Source organism: Choristoneura fumiferana, chromosome 6, assembly GCF_025370935.1.
Source record: "Choristoneura fumiferana chromosome 6, NRCan_CFum_1, whole genome shotgun sequence".
Lineage (NCBI taxonomy): Eukaryota > Metazoa > Arthropoda > Insecta > Lepidoptera > Tortricidae > Choristoneura > Choristoneura fumiferana.
The window spans coordinates 2,829,410-2,850,290 of record NC_133477.1 but is presented as its reverse complement, the minus strand read 5'-3'; the positions used below and the strand labels follow the sequence as shown (position 1 = coordinate 2,850,290).

General features: G+C 38.2%; 2 protein-coding genes across 5 annotated transcripts; one reads left to right on the top strand and one right to left on the bottom strand.

Annotated features, from left to right (window-relative positions):
• The first annotated feature begins 628 nt into the window (after positions 1 to 628).
• Positions 629 to 12,557, top strand: LOC141428825 (uncharacterized). The gene is made up of 8 exons (XM_074088846.1): positions 629 to 758; positions 1,020 to 1,315; positions 5,216 to 5,290; positions 6,464 to 6,630; positions 7,807 to 8,027; positions 8,284 to 8,420; positions 10,136 to 10,284; positions 11,830 to 12,557. Exons 2-8 carry the CDS (start codon positions 1,111 to 1,113, stop codon positions 12,019 to 12,021), a joined length of 1,146 nt encoding a protein of 381 aa, XP_073944947.1. The 5' UTR covers positions 629 to 758; positions 1,020 to 1,110; the 3' UTR covers positions 12,022 to 12,557.
• LOC141428826 (protein C10-like) lies at positions 12,148 to 20,048 on the bottom strand. Of its 4 annotated transcripts, none has more exons than XM_074088849.1 (4): positions 19,967 to 20,048; positions 19,501 to 19,770; positions 18,665 to 18,806; positions 15,463 to 15,551 (listed from the first exon to the last, which is right to left on the bottom strand). In XM_074088849.1, the coding sequence occupies exons 2-3, from the start codon at positions 19,715 to 19,717 to the stop codon at positions 18,673 to 18,675; spliced, it is 351 nt and encodes a 116-aa protein (XP_073944950.1). In that variant the 5' UTR covers positions 19,718 to 19,770; positions 19,967 to 20,048; the 3' UTR covers positions 15,463 to 15,551; positions 18,665 to 18,672. The 4 variants fall into 4 exon arrangements, with proteins under 4 accessions (XP_073944948.1, XP_073944949.1, XP_073944950.1 ...); XM_074088850.1 differs by having other exon boundaries at positions 19,952 to 20,019; XM_074088848.1 differs by having other exon boundaries at positions 15,462 to 15,551; positions 18,669 to 18,806; positions 19,501 to 20,042.
• Between the last annotated feature and the right edge of the window lie 833 nt (positions 20,049 to 20,881).

Genomic DNA, 20,881 nt, shown 5'->3' with positions numbered 1-20,881 from the left:
TACGAATAGAAAACAAAAGCATCATAGACAAAAAACGCTTTATTTTTCACATCAATGAAAGAGATGCACTACTACCAAACAAAGGTCAAGCATATTTTTGGCTGCATTTTCGTAACTTACCCCCTTATTCATAAACGACAATCAAACCTATTTTAGTTAAAATGCCGCTAAAATTCGTTTGTCCTTATCTGTCACTTTGACATTTGTATTTGTTAGAAAGGGACAAAGCATTTGTTAGTTAACATAGGCTTGTTAAGTTTTATGAATAAGGGGGTAAGTATTTTTGAATCAGAATAGGACAAAAGTGTTCAATAACCTTATCCCTCGAAATGGCTTTCGGATCAGGGTACATTAGTAATAAAATTTGAACAATGCCAATTAAATGAGTGCCACTTCTTCGTCACAATCATATTTGTGACGTAAAATGATTGAACATGGCATCAATTTCATGGGTAAAATTCTAGTAGCTTTTTGATCCTTTGCAGTTGTCAGTTTATATTATAAACTATTATGTTGTATTAGTATGACAGGTTCTTAATATTGTATGGCCATTGCTCGTTACCTTCTCCAAGAGTACTAATAATTAAAAAATATATTATCAGCTGATATTGACAGTTGTCAGCTTGTCACTGTCGCAATGTACTGTACTATGTAATAAATACGACTGAATTCAAAATTTTGTACTAAATAAAATGCAACAAGTTTTATGAAATAGAAAAGTGTACGGCCTCAATATTTTTCTAGAAAATATTTAATTAGTAAGTATGCAATCTATCTTAATCACATTCAATCATTCGATACTTTTTTTCTATCAACAAATTCTGCAACTGTGTGTGTAATCGTTTCAACCCATACTCCTTGCTACGTTACACAACGTAACAGTTTTTGCATCGATGATTGGTATATTATGCTTACTGATGCGATAGTGGACTAGCTAACCTTGAAGTATTATCATGCTTGTTATTGTATTCATGGACCCAAGAATGACTTGTATCTAATCTATTGGTCATTTTTTATAGGTTACCCGCGCTAGACAGTATAAAGCTGGGTAGCCGGCGCGAGTTCAAGTTAGTTTTGCTTTGTTAACGGAATAATAAGTACTGTATTAAAATGGCTTATATCGTGGATATGCGTTCTGATACGGTCACCAAGCCTACTAAGGCTATGAAACACGCTATGGTGAACTCGGCTTTGGGCGACGACGTGTTTGGCGAGGACCCTACTGTCAACGCGTTGGAGAGTAAGATAGCTGCCATGCTGGGCAAGCCGGCTGCTCTCTTTGTGCCTTCGGGCACCATGTCCAATTTGATTGCAAGTAAGTTTAATTCATGTAGTCAGTTGATGATGCAAACTTATTTTTAACCCCCCACACAAAAAGAGGGGTTTTATAAGTTTGACCGCTATGTATGTCTGACCTGTCTGTGGCACTGTAGCTCTTGAACGGGTGGTTTGGATAGGTGGAAATGGTTTTCTAGCGATGGTTCTTAGACATGTTTCATCAAAATCGGATTAGCCGTTTTTGAAATATTGAATTTAGAAGTGACAAAGTCAGGGGTTTTCCAAATTTTTGTTGGTTATATTTATTAAATTTTGTATGTATAACAGGTGCAAATACATAATATTAAAAATAAAACTAACAACTTAATAAGTACATACCTACTAAATTAAATCTAAAAAAGGCCCCTGTGGCATGGTGCCCAAAACAACATACACGTCTCTGCCTTAAAATCTACGTAGAATAATCTAGAAACTTTGTATATGTCACTTATTGAAGATAATGTAACTCATCACCAAGGATTCCCAAACTGCGCAATGTGGCATCAATCGATGTGGCGCTCTGTGGCACCATGATAAGTATTGTATTGTATGTATAACTCTTTATTGTACACAAACAAGACATATGATAACCTAATCAACAAAAAGTGGGAAAACCCCCGACTTTGTCACTTCAAAGTTCAATATTTTAAAAACGGCTAAACCGATTTGATGAAACATGTCTAAGAACTATCGCTAGAAAACCTGTTTTCAAATAAAGAAAACCGCATTCAAATGGGTCCTTCCCTTTAAGAGCTACGGTGCCACAGACAGACATACACGCACGCATATAGCAGTCAAACTTATAACGCCCCTTTTTGCGTCGGGGGTTAAAAATAACTGTTATCAAGAGAAAAAGTTGACGCTCGATTTTAATGGTAACCCCCCAATGGTTTTAAAGGATCCAACAATAATCCACCCTATAGGATTAGTCGAGATAAAAAAATCACCCCCAGTTTACGTATGGGAGATACCCTAAAATATATTTTTTATTTTACCACTTTGTCGGCGTGGCTGATATGTATATTCATGCCAAATTATTGCTGTCTAGTACTAACGGTCTCTGAGCTTAACCGCGGACAAACAGACGGACAGACATGACGAAACTATAAAGGTTCGTAGTTAACTACGGAACCCTAAAAATGACTAAAATTACAGGGTCCGCAGGACGCCGTACGAAATAAGCCTGTAAGTGCGCTACAAAATGGAAAAGTTTGAGAACTCTTGCTCTTCATATTTAAATGTATAATTACCCAGTATTTGGTTAGCTGCAACTTGAAACATATTGAGAATTCACATGCTCTTTCTGTGAAATTTCTTGAATTAGTCATCTATCCATACTAATATTATAAATGCGAAAGTAACTCTGTCTGTCTGTCTGTCTGTCTGTTACGCTTTCACGGCTAAACCGCTGAACCGATTTGGATGAAATTTGGTACAGTGATAGAATAGACCTTGGGAAAGAACATAGGCTATCTTTTATTGCGAAAAAAAGGTTTTAAGGGGTTGAAATAGGGGATGAAAGTTAATACGGTGGAAGTTCGTCGCTGTCGAAGATAAAACCATGAAACTTGGCATTTAGGCCTTAATCCATATATTAATATTGTAAATGCGAATGTAACTCTGTCTGTCTGTCTGTCTGTTACGCTTTCACGGCTAAACGGCTGAACCGATTTGGATGAAATTTGGTGCAGAGATAGAATAGACCTTGGGAAAGAACATAGGCTATCTTTTATTGCGAAAAAAGGTTTTAAGGGGTTGAAATAGGGGATGAAAGTTAATATGGTGGAAGTTCGTCGCTGTCGAAGATAAAACCATGAAACATTTAGGTCCTTAATAAGAAATAAATCGATATTTGTTTGAGCTTTTTTGAAAATTCGACCTGTGAGGGGATGAAATAGGGGTTGAAAGTTTATATGGAAGGTCGTCATTATCGAAGATAAATCGATGAATATTTATTAAACTAGCCATTTGGGCACGTGATAAGAGATAAATAGATATTTGTTCGCGCGTTTTTTAAAATTCTTCCTGTGAGAGGGTGAAATAACGGATGAAACTTTATATGGAAGATCGTCATTATTGAAGATAAATCGATGGTTCTTTGTGAAACTTGGCATTTGGACATTATAAGAAATAAATAGATATTTGTTCAAGCGTTTTGAAATTTTTACCGGCGAGGGGATGTTAGCAGAGGAAATGATGCAGTGTTAGCAGTGCCCTTTAAGCTCATAGCAAAATGTACGCAATGTGGGGTTATAATAGATGGCTTATTGACATAGACAGTCAGACATGAAAAATTATGATTTCCAGATTTTTCTTATTTATTGTGCTATATAAGAGCTACCTTTATGCAAAAAAAATCCAAGTTTTTAGGACAGCCGGAAGTGCCCTATAACTTTTTCTGTTAAGGCAATTTGTATGGACACACCTTTTTAATGACTGTAGCTTTTGATTGCCTTGACTTAGAAGTTTGATTTTTTCACAGATTTCGGGACTATTGACCTGAGTTTAGGGTTTTATCTCAATTCGATACCGATACTCCGCGTGTTTACGAGATAGAGGATATTGACAGACAGACGGACGTACGGACAGCAAAGTGATCCTATAAGGGTTCAATTTTTTCCTTTTGAGCTACGGAACCCAAAAATCATTTATTCCGGCGCTTTTAAAATTTCGACCTATAAATATGGGGATAAAAGTTCTTAAGTAATTCCAAACAAATTTACTATAAGTATGTTTATCGGAATATGTGTAGCTAATGCTTAGTAAAAATGCCGTTTTAATTATAATCCTACCCTCCTAACTAACAATAAAGGACGTAAGGTGTCAAGAGTTCACTATGAGGAATAATAATTAGTCCTTTTGTGTTGGTAAAATGTGGCTACCCGCAAAATATTTATGTTTTACCAAAGAACATGGATGTATGGATGTTCAGTTCAGTTCAGTTCAGTTTATTTTATTCAGTAAACTGTGGAAGTTTCTATGTGCTATTATATTATTGGCAGAATAGATATCCTAAATAAATTAAATACTTCCCAAAGTTATTATTCCATGCGGACGAAGTCGCGGGCAAAAGCTAGTTGTTAATATATGTATATAAGTTTAACAACTGCCTACATTTTGAGATACTATTAAATTAAAAAAATAATCTACATTCTAGTCTTGTTTGTATCAAGTGTTACCAAGCTTAGCGATTTCAATAAAAATAAGGTTTTTGTTAAAAAACATTTTTAATACAAGCTTTTTTGCTGACTGCACTTTTTGTTGACTGTCATCCAATCTACATTTTTCTACCATACAAGATGATGCCATTCATTAACCATTGAGTTCTGTCCTGCGGAGACGACCCTGGCTGGGCCACCATGATGTCATCATCATCATCATCATCACCGGCCTCTCCAGTTGCACGCCACTGAGCACGATCCTCGGCCAGTCTCATCCAGTTCTTGCCAGCTATGATGTCACTACTAGATTATTATATTGTCACTAGATTTACATAATTATGTCTTTCAAGTCAATCCGAACACTAGAAGTGGGTCTAATTAAGCTTGCAAGATTTGATCCCCACATACATACATATATACTTGGGGGCAAAGAAATCGAGCCAACCTTGCAATTTTTACGTTGATTTTTATGATTTTTTAGGTTATATGTGTTATCATGGAAGCGTAAAAATTTGCTAGGGTGGCTCGATTTCTTTGCTCCCAAGTGTACATTGCAGGTTAAATAAAAGCTTGTAAATCATTAAATAAAATAAAATTTTCTTAAATTTCATTTTTAAAAACAGTACTTGCATTATCATACAATAGACAAGTTCGGCACATGGACAGACAAGATTTGAAACAAAGGAATAAAAATAACTATGGGGTGAGATAAAAGCTGTCTTCTTATGATTTTTCAGTAATGGTCCACTGCAGTAAAAGAGGGTCAGAGGTTATTGTTGGAGACAAGAGTCACATCTTTAAGTATGAACAAGGTACGTAATGTGCTATTGAAGAAACTGAATCGCATTTTCCCTTGCCTTTTTTCGCAGTAAATGTCATTTTGACGTTCCATACATCTGCATATAAAGCTACTAAACAACTACTTCGCTCACGGCGACCGTCACAGCTAGGTAGCACTGATGATGAACTCTGATTGAGTTCGAAACGCGTCAGCGAAGTGTGCTGGTAGTGATAATTGGGTTTGTGTGATATGTGTGAGTTCTAACAGTGTGGAGGCGGAGGAGCTGCATGAACACACATTTTTTGCATAGACGTAGCTATCGTCGCGGGTGAGCAAAGTAATTGTTTTTAGTTCATTGATACGGACCTCTGCAAAGTAACGCATTAAACTATGCATACCGAAGTTGCGAGCAACAGGTAGCTTAATTTATTAGCAACTAGCCGTTGCCCGCGACTCCGTCTGCGTAGAATATGAGCCAATAGAAACGCTTCATTTAGGTACCTATCCTCGCACCGCACCGCTCTGGTGGAAACAGCTGAGCGGAGCGAGGGTTCCTATTGGTTCATGAAAACATATTCTTCGCACATCTCTGGCTGAAATGCAGCCGTACGCTTTATAATAATAATAATTTATTTTGTTCAGGTATAACCCAATACATAGTAAATGTACAATTAAAATTAAAAATAAAAGTAAAATAAAAGAGAGCACAGTAAAAATAAAATCCCTGTATAACTATATACAGGGTCCAGCTCGACATCCACATCATGTCATGTGATGCTCCTATTTTCGGATCGATGCACGGTAGCCCAGTGTCTTTTAACCTTTTCGCCGCCACGCACGTCAAATACAAAATACATCACCCATACGCCAGGCTTCTACATTGCAATGTCTGAAATTGAACCTTAACACAATTTAACGAAGGTTGCTTTTGCATTGTAGTAATGGACGTATATAAACGTCGTTGGTATGGAACCGGCGGTGCGTATATATGAGTCGTTGGCGTGGAAAAGGTTAAATCCCTCGTTGAGGTCGTCATACACTAGTCTCAAAATCTCATGCTTGGTACCGCTCAGTCAGAAGATCTAGGAAGGAGGCAGATCTAGAACGCAGTATTGCAACGAAGTCTGGCACTCTCGCGTCCGCAAACATATTGGCCTGAAAGACTTCGTTCAAAATGTTAAATGTCTTAACTTTAACTTGGCAGGTGGGGCGGCGCATGTGGCCGGCTGCCTCGTCACCACAATGGAGAACCTCCCCGACGGCACCTTTGACCTGGAGAAGCTGGAGAAGAAATTCCGAGGCTCCGACATCCACGAGCCCATCACCTCGCTAGTCTGCATTGAGAATACCCACAACGTTTGTGGAGGGAAGGTGGGTGTACGCCGCAGAGAAATCTAAAGCCGAGTAGACTTTTGCATTACATTGCGGCGCTTGATTGACCACTACAAACTCGTTGGCTTTACGGCCTCGCAATGTATTGCAACTTACACGATTTTTCTTGCAACTTTAAACTCGGCTCAAGGCTTGCCGCACAGAAGACACGCGGGTCAAGGCGCGTCACAGTCGCGGCGCCCCTTGAATTAGTTTTCATACTATATGTATAGAAACGTCGCCATCCAAAGCAGACAGATGAGACCGCAGCCCCCGTCCCACGTCTCTTTTGTGTGTCTTGCGCCTAGGGCTTCCAAATACCGGGCTTTTTCAATACCGGTATTAATACTAATATTTACGGATATACGGAATATTTTACCGGTATTGGAAGCCCTATTGTACTTGCGCCTAAAAGCCATAGCGATTAATCATGTTGCAGCTTGCAGCCCCCAGGCAATACAATTTTGGAGGCTTTTTTCAGCCGTTTAAAGAGTATTAGGGGGCTACTACAAAATTCGAAAGTTCGTATCGTACTACCTCTCACTCTCGTACTAAATAATATAAAAGCGCCAGCGGGACGGCAAGATACGAATTTCGAATTTTGCACTTCGTGGTATAGGACCTGTTTTCTGGGCATCAGAGCCTGAGGCCGTATTGCCTAATGTTTCTCACGCTTGCGATCACGATTAAATGACAGTTTTTGTATGCGAAACACTTACTAAACTAACAAACTACTAACTTAAGTAACAAAAAAGATTCCAAAAAACCAATCTTAATTTGATTGCTTAATAACGACATCTCTTGTCCGGGTGAGAGGTTAGTTCCAATGGGGTGCTGAAAGTTTCTCGATGAGGGCTACAGCGTAGATGTCGCTAGTGTCGCTGCTAAATTGACAAAAAAAAACAAGCTGAGATATGTGGTGCATAGGAGAAATTCGTGTCTGTATCACTGTCCAGTGGTGGTGTAGTGGTATAGCACGTGGCACGGAATGCCGAGGACCTGGGTTCGATTCCCAGGCTTCCCAGCGCTGGTCTTAATTTTCTGGTTTTTCTATGCATCTATATTTCAGTTTGTATTTTCGAAATACAAAAAGACTCCAAAAACCAATCTTAATTGATATTTCGCCTGTCAAGTAACATCCTACCGTCAAATAAAACCTTATAATATTTGTTACAGGTCCTCCCCCAGAAATGGCAGCAGGATCTAGCCGCCATTTGCAGGAAGCGTTCAATCCCCATCCACGTGGACGGGGCGCGTATCTTCAACGCTGCGGAGTACCTCAACTTACCAATGAAGGAACTCGTCCAGCACTGCGACTCCATCTCAGTCTGCTTCAGTAAAAGTCTGAGCTGCCCTGTCGGCTCCGCTCTCGTTGGATCCGTGCATTTCATTGAACAGTATGTTCCACCTTTTACAAACCCTAGTTTTAACGGCTTTACCTTTTTAGGGTTCCGGAGCCAAAATGGCAAAAACGGAACCCTTATAGTTTCGTCAAGTCCGTCTGTCTGTCCGTCCGTATGTCACAGACATTTTACTCGAAAACTAAAAGATGTATATCAATTAATTTTGGAGTACAGATGTCTTGTCAAAGCCGCTATTTAGTTTTGTAACAATGTTCTAATGTTTGAACTATAATGGCTGCGGTGTTCGAAGGGCGCGGCGCATGCGCAAAATGGTGGGCGGCGGTATGCGGCAAGCGGGCGTGCTCGCCGCCTGCGCCCTAGTGGCGTTGGACGAGGTGGTGCCCCAACTGGCTACGGACCACAAGCGGGCGCTGCGACTAGCCAAAGGTAACTGTAGTTACTCCAAGAGCCATCTAGTGAGTTAATGTAGAAACTCCTGATACTACATCGCGCCATCCAAGTTTTTCAACTCGGACGCATGTACAAGGTGTTAATTAAATAACTGAAAAATTCAGACGCGCCAACAGTCCTTTTTTTAAATTAGTTTATTGCATTTATTTTCAAATACCTTAATTATTTAAAAAATATATTTGTGTATTGTGCTAAGTCAATCATAATCATCATCAGTTACCAATCATAGTCCACTGCTGGATATATAGGCCACCCCCAATAAACGCCATACGTTTTTGACAACTGTTTAATTTGCCATATCCTGTAAATTGTTATAAAAATATAGATATACAGACAATGTTTAGCGAAAAGAAAAAATAATTCGGTTGAAAATTGAATTTATACAGATTTTTTGAAAAACTTTATATCTGTCTCTTTCTGAAACGCTTTTCTCTGTGCAGTAAGTAAATCTTGCTCCGTCTAATCTTGAATTTCAAACCTTTATAACTCTGTTAGGTATATATAAAGATAGATTATATATTATTTTGCTCGATAACATGCATTGTCAAGCTTTAATTTATAAAATAAATAAAAAATAGTCAAAACCTAAATAAATAAATAGTCTAAAACCTTAATTCATTCATACGCAATATATAATTTTTTTTAAATACCGTATTGCGCGCTGTCCTCGACTATAGACGCATCCAGCTTCTACCAGCAGCCTTTCGCTGATCGTCACTCCACCTGCCGGAGGGCGTCCTACACTGCGTTTGCCGAGACGCGGTCTCCACTCAAGAGCTCGTTTACTCCAGCGGTTGTCGGTTCTTCGACAGATATGACCAGCCCTCTGCCACTTCAACGTGCTAATTTTCTGAACTATATCAATGACCTTAGTCGAAAATTCTACTTAATTCCTAACTGTATTCATTGTAATTTTGAACATGAAACTACCGTGAGACTCACTCATATTAAATGATATTATAACGGATAACTCACGTCTTAAACCGAGTTTAGCTCGACATGTTTCGGGCTATTTCGTAGCCCTTCCTCTCAGGAGCACGCGACTCGGCGGCTGCCGCAACACGCACACTACGCGCCACCGCTCTGCTCGCGCGCCCCAAGCGTCAAGGCGTTGCCAACCTAGAGGCCTAAGATGTGATACCTCATGTGCCAGTAATTGCACCGGCTGTCTTACTCTCCACGCCGAAACACAACAGTGCAAGCACTGCTGCTTCACGGCAGGATTGGCGAGCAAGATGGTGGTAGCAACCCGGGCGGACCATGCACAAGGTCCTACCACCTGCAAAAGTGACTATGAAGCTTGATGTCCCGGGTTCGATCCCCGGTCGGAGCAGATATTTGTATGAATAATACGAATGTTTGTTCTCGAGTCTAGGATGTTTAATATGTATTGTCTGTATTTATCTATATAAGTATGCTTATTCGTTGCCTAGTACCCATAACACTTGTCCCATGATATTTACCTTGTATAACCCTTAATAAGGCCCCATTTACTGGAGCATACTTCCACAGAATCAAAAGCAGCTATCTAATACATACTTAGCAAGGGATATTTTAAAAACAAGTATTATTTTCAATAATTACAATGAATATTGTAACTTATTACTAAAACAATAAGGTTGACTTTCCAAATCAATGCATCGCTAAATCGCCTCTACCTTATTACCTATTATGTTTATAATTGTTTCCAGTGATCGAGGGCATGTTCCTGAAGTGTTTCACGGTGGACGTCCAGACCCAGCACACGAACATAGTGCTGGTGCGGCTGACGGACGCGTGCCCCGCGCGCGCCGGCGACGTCGTCCAACGACTCGCGCAAGTCTCGCTCGAGGAGACACAGGTAAGCTCACTACAAGTGTAAAGCAGAGTGAGTTGCGAGATAAATCGTGCAAGTTGCATTACATTGCGAGGCCGTGAAGCCAACGAGTCTGTAGTGGTCAATCGAGCGCCGCAATGTAATGCAGCTTGCACGATTTTTCTTGCAAGTCTAAACTCGGCTTAATTCTAGAGATCCTGCTTTTTCGCCGAAAATAAATCTGACTGAAAACGGTACGAATCGCCCCGCCATCGCCTCCTAGGTCTGCCTCTGCTCCGGGGGATCCTTTCGACTGCCATTATTTTATAAGTCATCATAATGTAGGTAATGTTTGTCATAATTTTTTTCCCGCTGAAACCGTACATTTTTCATAATTTTTTAGGTTAGTTTAGGTTTGTTTTATAACAATTCTGAAAAATAAATAGTTTCAGAGAAAAAAAAGAGTTATGTCAAACATTACATTATGGCTAACAATTTTCTACCTGTCAGCTTGGAACCCAATTAGTGATAACTTTGGCCCAGCGAACCGGGTGCAAGCGGCAGACGTGTCTCGGCTCCCATTTTAATTTAGCTGTCTTCATCTTTATATTATTATATGATGATGATGATGATCCCCACGTCGACAATTTGAGTTCTGGAGCGCAGGTCCGTGTTTTTGACCCTATCAGATGTATGAACACCAAGAATAGATACTGCGCTCCATTTCTCAACTGTTTATTGTAAATAAATAAATAAATATCGCGGGAGACTTCACACCAAATGACCTACTCCCAAAGAAACAAAGCTTTTGTTATGAAATATTAGCGAAAGAAAGAATAGACTTACTTAAATTGATAGATACATTCTTATAATACGTATTAAATACCCAAGACTTGAGAACAGACATTCGTGTTGTAAACTAGTCCTTCCTTCTTTCTGTAAAAAAGGTTGCCTGGGAGAGATCGCTCTTAAGCGAACCTTGTAATTTTTTCTCTGTATATCTGTTTTCTGTATCGCTTACTATTTCTGGTGTACAATAAAGAGTCTTTGTATTGTATTGTATTGTATTTTTCATGGGAACATCAAGCTCTGTAATCAAATCACCACTCCAACCACTGAGCTTATTCAGTCGTCAATATGTATGAACGATTGAATTTTTACCATATCGGTCAGACAGACCAGACAGTACAATTAACTTATTTACGGTAGAAAATTACGTAGTATTGCCACTTTTAGCATTTACAAATATCATCATCCCAGCCTATATACGTCCCACTGCTGGGCACAGGCCTCCTCTCAGAACAAGAGGGTTTGGGCCATAGTTCCCACGCGGGCCCAGTGCGGATTGGGAACTTCACACGCACCATTGAATTGCTCCGCAGGTTTGTGCAGGTTTCCTCACGATGTTTTCCTTCACCGCAAAGCTCGTGGTAAATTTCAAATGTAATTCCGCACATGAATTTCGAAAAACTCAGAGGTGCGAGCCGGCGTTTGAACCCACGACCCTCTGCTTGAGAGGCGATAGGTCAAACCACTAGGCCACCACGGCTTTTGTATTTTTTATTTACAAATAAATCATCACAATTACAGGGCGACTGCAAAACAACAAACGACGAGGGCGTGATACTCAAAAGCGTGATATTCGATGACAGAACAATCCGATTCACATTGCATTGCCAGATCTCGGACGAGGATTTGTGGCTAGCCATCATGAAGATAACTTACGTGTTCAAGGAAATAGAGGCCAAAGCCACCAGCAATACTCGCGTGTCTGCCGTGTAAAAAGTCGGTTTAATCTTAGAGAAGGTACCCCTAACGTGACCAATCTTTTACACATTGCCACCTATGGAACGATTTTCAGTTTTTTCTTTGTCGTCTGTGGCCGACAGTGGCGTTAAAAAGTTTAAAAAACTCTTCCACAACTCAGTTTGTCAAATAATAAAAATATGTTTGATGAAATAAAAAAATGCTTGCGTATTCCTTATTCTGGCTTGTCCAAATGAGACTGTAATTAGGAACTATATCAATGAATGATTCTACATTCAAATAAATGTGTCGTAGATTTATTGCGTACACGCATGTTGTAGCGGAGCAGCATGGTAAAATGTTTTAGTTAGTTAATTGGTGATTTGCCACTGTTTTTAGTCAAGGTTAAGGTGTACCAATTCATTACTCTACTGTGTGCCAATTTTATCTTGTCTACTAGCATAAGAGGTTCGCTAAGATAAGGAACAGATGTGATATTAGGATGGCAAGTAGAATTAATCTTATATTTTATAAACAATGTTGACAATTATAATTTTGTTTTACAAACTTGATTGTTTTATTTTATTTATAAAATAATTAGTTATCTTATCCAACTGAATGTCCACAGTCCAATTTATTTGATTATCCAACTGATGTAATGTTTTAAACTTTGGCTATACCACTCATAACTAATATATTTCGGGATTTAATCTCGTACACTATATAAGTATGAAAAAACTCACAATTTCGTTCAAGCACCAGATGAAAGACAGCGGGACGCTTATATGCGTTTAATACAAGGTATGCCGTAAATTATAAAGTATATTTTCACAGATTTTTTATTTTATTATGAGTACTGTAATCTTTACATAGCATAAAGCAAAGTCGATTCTTGTAGACTGCTCTTTGTACACACAGAAGAGCATATGTTGTACAGTCGAGTTCATAAACTTGTAAGCAAAAATTTGATCAAAAATGTCTGAACACGCTTCTACGCCACTAAGAAATAGAGTCGTTTTCAGACATTTAAGATCAAATTTTTGCTCACAAGTTTACGAACTCGACTGTGCGCTTAATCATTTTACCTAGGCAATGGATTTTAAATAAGTGTTTCATTAGATACAAATACAGTTTTTCTTGATTCGCTAGTAAGTATAAATTAAAAGTAGCCTATAATTTCAAATTTGACATAACCTAAATTAGTTTCGAGATTCTGAAAGTTTACCTTGACTTATAGGTAAATGTTACCGTTTGAGGAATTTTTTGAGCAGTTTTTGCTCTGATACAGTCTCCGTGATAATCATCAGAGCGGTCTACGTGCTCATAACCATCTGAATACGACCGTATTGTCAACCATGTACAATCAAGTGCAAAAATCAGTATCTATTCGAACCACTCAAAAATATGAATAAGAGTCTGTGGTACTTATTTTTGAATCTTTGAGTAAGTATATTTTTTTACATTTGACTGTACGTGTGTGTTAAGATTTTTTGACCACTCGACAGCTCCAATGTTTGATAGCGACTGTACAGTCGAGTTCATAAACTTGTGAGCAAAAATTTGATTAAAATACCTGAACACGCTTCTATGCCGTTAACAATAGAGTCGTGTTCAGATATTTTTGATAAAATTTTTGCTCACAACTTTATGAACTCGACTGTACCACGAACCTGGATCTTAAAGTGCATTCGGCGTCATGCAGCATGAAAATCGAATTTCATGCATATAAGTACGTTCAGCTAACTTATAAAATGATATTGGGTCAATCAATTTTTTCTTGTTTGTTATTCTGTCCTGTTGTCCAAGAGACAACAGTGACTGAGTTTCTTAAAAAAACTGCTTTAATATATGCGACTAATGTGCTTAAGAAATAGTCCATAAAATAATTATATGTAACTATGACAAAAATGTAAGCTTGCTGAATTTTAACCACAGAAAACAGAAAACAGAAAACAGTTGTCCAGGGGACGTAACCATGGCAACGAGGCACATCAAGAAGTTGATCGACCCTAATTTACTATCGAAAATTAAACCTTTGGGGCCCTCCATAAATTACGTGACACTTTTAGGGGGGTAGGGGATTTCCTCAATTTGAGACACGAACAAAATAATTGCGATTTTCATAATAATTAATAAGCGTGATAAGTAGAGGAGAAGGAGTCCAAAAATGATTAAAATTGGTGTGACATAATTTACGGATGGCCGAGACAGAACTGAAGCGTACTCAAAAACTAAGGGGCAAAGAAACTGCATCAGTACCTACTTAGGTACAGACAAAGAAACTGAATCACGTGGAACCTTTGTGCTACTGATGTAATATTGACATTTCAAAGAAATCATAGCAAAATTCCCACCCTCGTACGCGATTCAGTTTCCTCGACTGTACATATTTTTGAGTATGAAGTTCGATACAGTTTCTTAGTCCAGTAATATAAATTGGCACATTTATAAAACGATCACACACAAAATCCAAAAACTTAAAATAAATACTAACATAACTCCAGAAATCTCTAGTTTCTATTTTGTTCGTTCCACACCCTCACCAGTTCATCGTGATCTCCGTAGCCATGTGATGCTATGACGTCACCATACGTTTCTTTACTGTACTTTTTCTTGTAGAAATAAAAATGAGGACAGTGCGTCGGCTCAATGCCGGCCTTTTTGGCGACTATACCCAAGTAAATGTCGTCGAAACGAAAGTGCTTCACGTAAAGGCTCGCCACGTATAATATCTTCATGGCTTTGTTGGAGACGATGTAAGCGCCAGCGGTCACGTACGGCGGCCACTTGTTCCAAGGGTATTCTTCGACCGATACCCTCCAAGTGCTGGTTAAGTATCTGTGTGGTGACGATCTGAAGACGTAGCCCGCGAAAAGTATCTTATCTCTCTCAGATGCTTGGTCGTAGAACGAATGTTTCGTAGTCGACGCGGTGACCGGCTGCTCATAAACATAGTTCATTAAATTACTTAACGAAATATACATATCATCGTCCGTAAATAAGTAGAAATCGGCTGTAGAACAATGCTCGTACACCCAACGGAAGGACATCATAGTCTTGATAGTGTTATTATAATAATTATCATGGAAATCTATTTGTATAATATCCTTATGCTCCTCAATCTCCTTGTCTATCAACATCTGTGTCTCAGAGTTCGGTTCGTCGACTCCTAGAAAGAAGAGTGTCTTGACGATCCTGCCCGGCAGGCTCTCTTGGCCGAACGTCTGACGAATAGCCTTTCTGTGCTCGAAATGCTTCATAGCGGATTTCACTATTATGAACAGATCTAATCTTTCTAACGTACTACATTTACCTGAATTAGTTAAGTATCTGTATGGGTAATAATTTATAGGCGCTACACTGGGTTTGTTCCCTGACAGTGCTTGTGCTATGACAGGCCGAATGTCAATGTTCAGAGGGTAGTCAAACTCGGTGTCAAAGTCCTTTGACAGCACATAGTCACTTACACCGAGGAAATAAAACAAGAACACAGTCACACTCGCGGCGAACAAGTATAAAGTTCTTCTTCGTCTCATCTTGTGTAGCGGCCCGTGGACTCTTTCAATCTGGAATCGAAATTAAATGTGCTATGAATCCTTACATTTTACACAGCGAAATAATGACGATGGTTCTTAACTATTTGCACAACTACAGCTCATCTCCTTATCATCTTTTACTGCTGCCGTCTGCAGTGTGACACGTTTTCTGTTATTTTATTTAAGTACATATTTATTTTAACGAATCTGCGTTATGTGGGCAAAAAAATGTTTGTGTGGATAAGGTAGACTATATTATCTCTTTTATATTTATTCACCTACAACTGATAATAAAATATGGTTTTATCGCCTTATGACACTTTGTGGCGAGCACTGGAAATGTATCATTCAGTCATATAACACTCAAGACGGGAGTTGTCTTCAGCTTATCTTACACTACATACATATTAAAAAAATAGCACACCAAAGCTTGTGTTATGGGTAATTGGGTACTAGGCAACGGATAAACATAATGAAATAGATATAGAAACTATACTTATATAGATACATATGAAAATAAAAAACTCGAGAAAAAGATTCGAATTTTTCGCATCAGCCCGCAATTACTTTTTGAGAATTTTTGCTAGTTTTTCTTTTTTATTAAACTTAAAGAAAACATTAAAATAAGCATCTTTTATTGATAGAAGTTTTTTTTTAAAAACTTGACCGTTTAGGAACTAGGGCAATCTGAAGTTGCGATTTCGGCCATAGGATTACTAAGGAGCCAGACACTTAGAAATCTCGGTTTAGGTTAGGTTAATGTGTCATCCTGCCCGAAGAGCATAACTACCAAGAATAGAAGCCCCCGCGAAGCGGGAGCTTCGTCGAGCCTGTCACGGAAATTACTATCAACAAAAAACGTAGGTAAGGTCCGAACTCGCAACTTCAGATCGCTCTAGTTCCTTAACGGTCAACTCAAGTTTATGAAAAAACTTCTATCAATAAAAGATGCTTCATCATCATCATCATCATGTCAGCCGAAAGACGTCCACTGCTGGACATAGGCCTCCCCCAAGGCTCTCCACTCAGACCGGTCTTGTGCTTTTCGCATCCACCGCGATCCCGCGATCTTAACCAGGTCGTCGCTCCATCTTGTTGGTGGCCTACCGACAGCTCGTCTCCCGGTCCGCGGACGCCATTCGAGAACCCTTTGACCCCATCGGCCATCAGTCCTGGGAGCAATGTGCCCCGCCCATTGCCACTTCAGTTTCGCATTTCTTCGGGCTATGTCGGTAACCTTAGTTCTACTGCGGATACCATCATTTCTGATTCTATCCCGCAGAGAGCCCTCACAGCATAGCCCTCTCCATAGCCCTTTGCGTGACTTTGAGCTTCCCCAATTTTTTAAGTGTCTGGCTCCTTAGTAAGTAATCCTATGGCCGAACTCGCAACTTCAGATCGCTCTAGTTCCCAAACGGTTAAGTTTATAAAAAAATATATCAGTAAAAGATGGTTATTTTAATGTTTTCTTTAATAAAAAAAAAAACTAACAAAAATACAAAAAAAAAATTTTGCTCGTAATTTTGTCCTAAAATCGGGCCCCTTTTGCTATACTCTGACCCAATATCCAAAATAACAAAGATTAAAAAATTAGTCTCGGGGGGATATGCCGAATTTTTTTTTATTACCTTTTTTTGTTCAATAAATATTTCATGTCAATCCATCCCTATTCACTTCACATATCCAGACCATTACAGAGGGGAACATTCGTTAAACCTTTAAACAAGTAAGATGCTTAATAACCCCTATTTAAAACTTTAAGAACACCACAGAATATTTAATTAAAATAAAGCGTCACTTAAAGTTAAAGTCCAATTTTTCACAAGACGTATGCTAACTGCTAATGTAGGTATCACTGTACGAAATCTTTAAAAGGATTAGTATAAAATGAACTAACCAAAATGTTGGATGACTACATTGATTATATTTTGTAATCAGTTCATGAAAGACAATGCAATGAACAATGGTGTTTTAGTCAGTCGAATTTGTTATTGACAACATAAAGTTCGTATCTATAAATAAAAACATCACAAATATTTGAAGCTGTGGGTGGCCTAGTGGTTTGACCTATGGCCTCTCCAGCAGAGGATTGTGGGCAAATTCGAGCTCGCACCTTTAGGGCGGCCACGTTCACTCGGAATTCCGTTTATTCGAAATTCCGATTCGGGATTATCTACTACTACCGCTACTACTAGGGTATACCTTGAAGTTGGTACTATACACATTTGGAAAACAAATTAATTAATATTTTTCTAAGGCTTTCGTATTTTATACGGAATCTTCCAAGTTTAGGTATATTTTATACCTTAGGCTGTTATTTACTGTTAAACTACTAATAATTCTCAAGCAAACTTAGCCGTTATAGTTTTCCTTGAAAGTTTGATATACTTACTACCATCCTGAATTTTTACAAATTTATCCACCCACCGGTTTACATTTTAGAGGGGGGGGGGGGGACGCTCGATTTTAATGAAAATTTTCACTTTAAAGTTGAATATTTCGCAAACACATCACTGAATCAAAATATATCGTTAGCAAACCCCTAATGGTTTAAAAGACCTATCCAATGATACCCCACACCGTAGGGTTGGATGAGAAAATAACAATCACCCCCACTTTACGTCTATGGGAGGTACCCTAAAAAAAAATTTTTTTTTTATTTTTTATTGTACCTTTTTCGGCATAGTTTACATATATGTCCGTGCAAAATTACAGCTTTCTAGCATTGACAGTCCCTGAGCAAAGCTACGGACGGACAGACAGACAGACATGGCGAAACTATAAGGGTTCTGTTTTTGCCATTTTGGCTCCGCAACCCTAAAAAGGCCCCAACAGTGGGAAAAAAGTATGAAATAAAAACTTTTTAACAAAAAAACTAAACTGCCGAAAAAACTGAAAAGCAAAAAATAATAAACTTGTTTTTTTAGTAGGTACTAGTATGAAGTTGGTGTCTCAGCACAAGCCAGTAGGAGTGGGTCTATAGTCGTCTACCTCACCTACATACTATATATTGGGTTTCAATCACTCCTCCTGGCTTGTGCTGCTTTATTAAGTACTTTTGGATGTTATTTTTAGTGTTAATTTGTTCCTCATAAAGCATGTGAGGACTCACGAAGATAAAAAAAAAATATAGTTATACTTACATACAAAATTACAAAGAGTTGTCAACGGTGGAGCTGATTGACACGGGAGGCAAGTAGTGGCTGCGGATTTGGTTGTGCAGGCGGGACACTTCAGCATCAACACTCTCCATCTCACGGACAAGCTGGGTGAACTGGACAATTCCTGAAATTACACTTTTAAATTAGTGTAAAACTCTCATACATAAGTCACATAAAATTGAATGTTAATAAAGCAAAAAATTATCTTGGTCTGCAGGAGGTCATTTTATTTATTAAATGTTTAAATTATATTTAAAACCATTATTACAAAAATAACCTAAATTTAATGTTGTCATATATGTATTATTTTTATTCAGAATGAAGATTTTATTGAGAAAGATGTAGTATCTATGATTAGCTTTTTTTTTTTTTTTTTTTTCGATGCTTAAGTGCACCTGTGTGACTTGACTATGCCAGTCTCATTGAAAGACTCGATGGCCACATTCATCAAACACTTCTATTGCGATGTCCAGATTATCTGTCTGCAAAGGAGTGCTTGATGAACCTGTAAATTTGTACTGCATCTTCCAATCCCGGACAACTCAAAATACTATTCACTGCACCATTGAAAAGGTCCAAATCACTCAAATACCTCTCACAGCTAGCCTTAGTCAATACACACTCCACCAAAAAATATACTAAGTCCTCAATCCTATTACAATCCATGCACATTGGGGACAAAATATGCTACCACAACATTATTATTATTACGTCGAGACAACAGTTTGTGATACTTACATATCTTTGAAGGGTTAGATAGATAAGTCCATATTTTGCACTCGACTGCACTAGTTTAGTTTGTCAAATTTATTACTAACCTTCTCGGGTGCCGCTGAGGCCATGTCGTTTAATTGTCTCCATCTCAATTTGGACAACCATAGGAAACACGATTTGCATCATCTTCAGCATCTCATTGCCCGCGGCTTCTTTCGCTTCATCCAGTTTACACGAGTAGTCTGGCGACTCCAAAGCATCAATGACTTCACAAAGGATCTGTCTAACCTGATCAACTGAGGCGTTCTGCGGCGATGCCATTGTAATGTAAAACAACTTAAAGTACTCAAACAATGTGTAACCATGTAATCCTACTGTGATAGAGAAGTTCTTCAGTTTTAAAATAATAATATAGTAATACAGACAAAGATGTGTTTAAGAAATCGTAAGGGTGTTTATGTATAAACTATTATTGTCTATAAGTACTACTCTTTCAATATACTACTACTCTTTGTTTGTAGTATAGTGGTATATTGAAATTGAATGAAATTCAACAGAAGAAAGAAGAACTTCTCGTTCTCGATTTCTTTGATGGAGATAATTGGGGGTGGGGGTGGACACCAGTGGACACGGGTTAGTGGATGGATCGGCGGCACAGAGTACCTTTTTTATATACTGAGATCGAGATATCAGTTCAACGTTTCGCACACAGCGCCATCTCGTGCTTAGTGACAGTAAAGTATGCGATTGTCTAGGTTCCTAAATGCTCATATTTCATATTTATTTGAGCAATTTCTATTACACCATTTTCTATTGCATACGATATAACATGGTGCAATAGACAATGCTCTATTTCGGCGGTTTCAGTATATGTATAAAGTACTCTGTGGGTGAGGGTGACACTACACAGTGTTGCACAGTCCAATTTGAAAAACACAGGAGATATATGTCGTAAAACACAAGAGATTTGAAATAAAAACAGGAGAAAAAAAATACCCCATAAACCAGTTATGGAAGCATGTTTTATTTATTATATTTCCTAGATTATTAAATGATTAGTATGATTTATTTTTAACATTTTCATTGACTACAAAGGATGAATATTGTTATATTAACTTGGTTTAATTTAGGTAATTTATTTAAAGTAACAAGCTATAAATCCAATTTTTTTAGCTGCATAACTCAAAAGTAATTTAGTGATTAAAATATCTATTTAACATAAGTAACTATTAGAAGTCTCTGAATATGGAAGCTAGAATAAACTAATTGGTTTACTAAAAGACTAAGCACCAATTACTTTTAATTAAAATATTTCTTCCGTTGTGAAAGTGTGTATAGTGAATGCCAGCTAATAAAGCTTTGGACTCCTACTTATCCGGCCTCTCATTGATTCACGTATACAATATAAGCTTATTCTATAAGTAATTCAAAGCTGTTGGACCACCGAAAATAAATAAATAAATAAAATCCAATGAAAATGTAAAT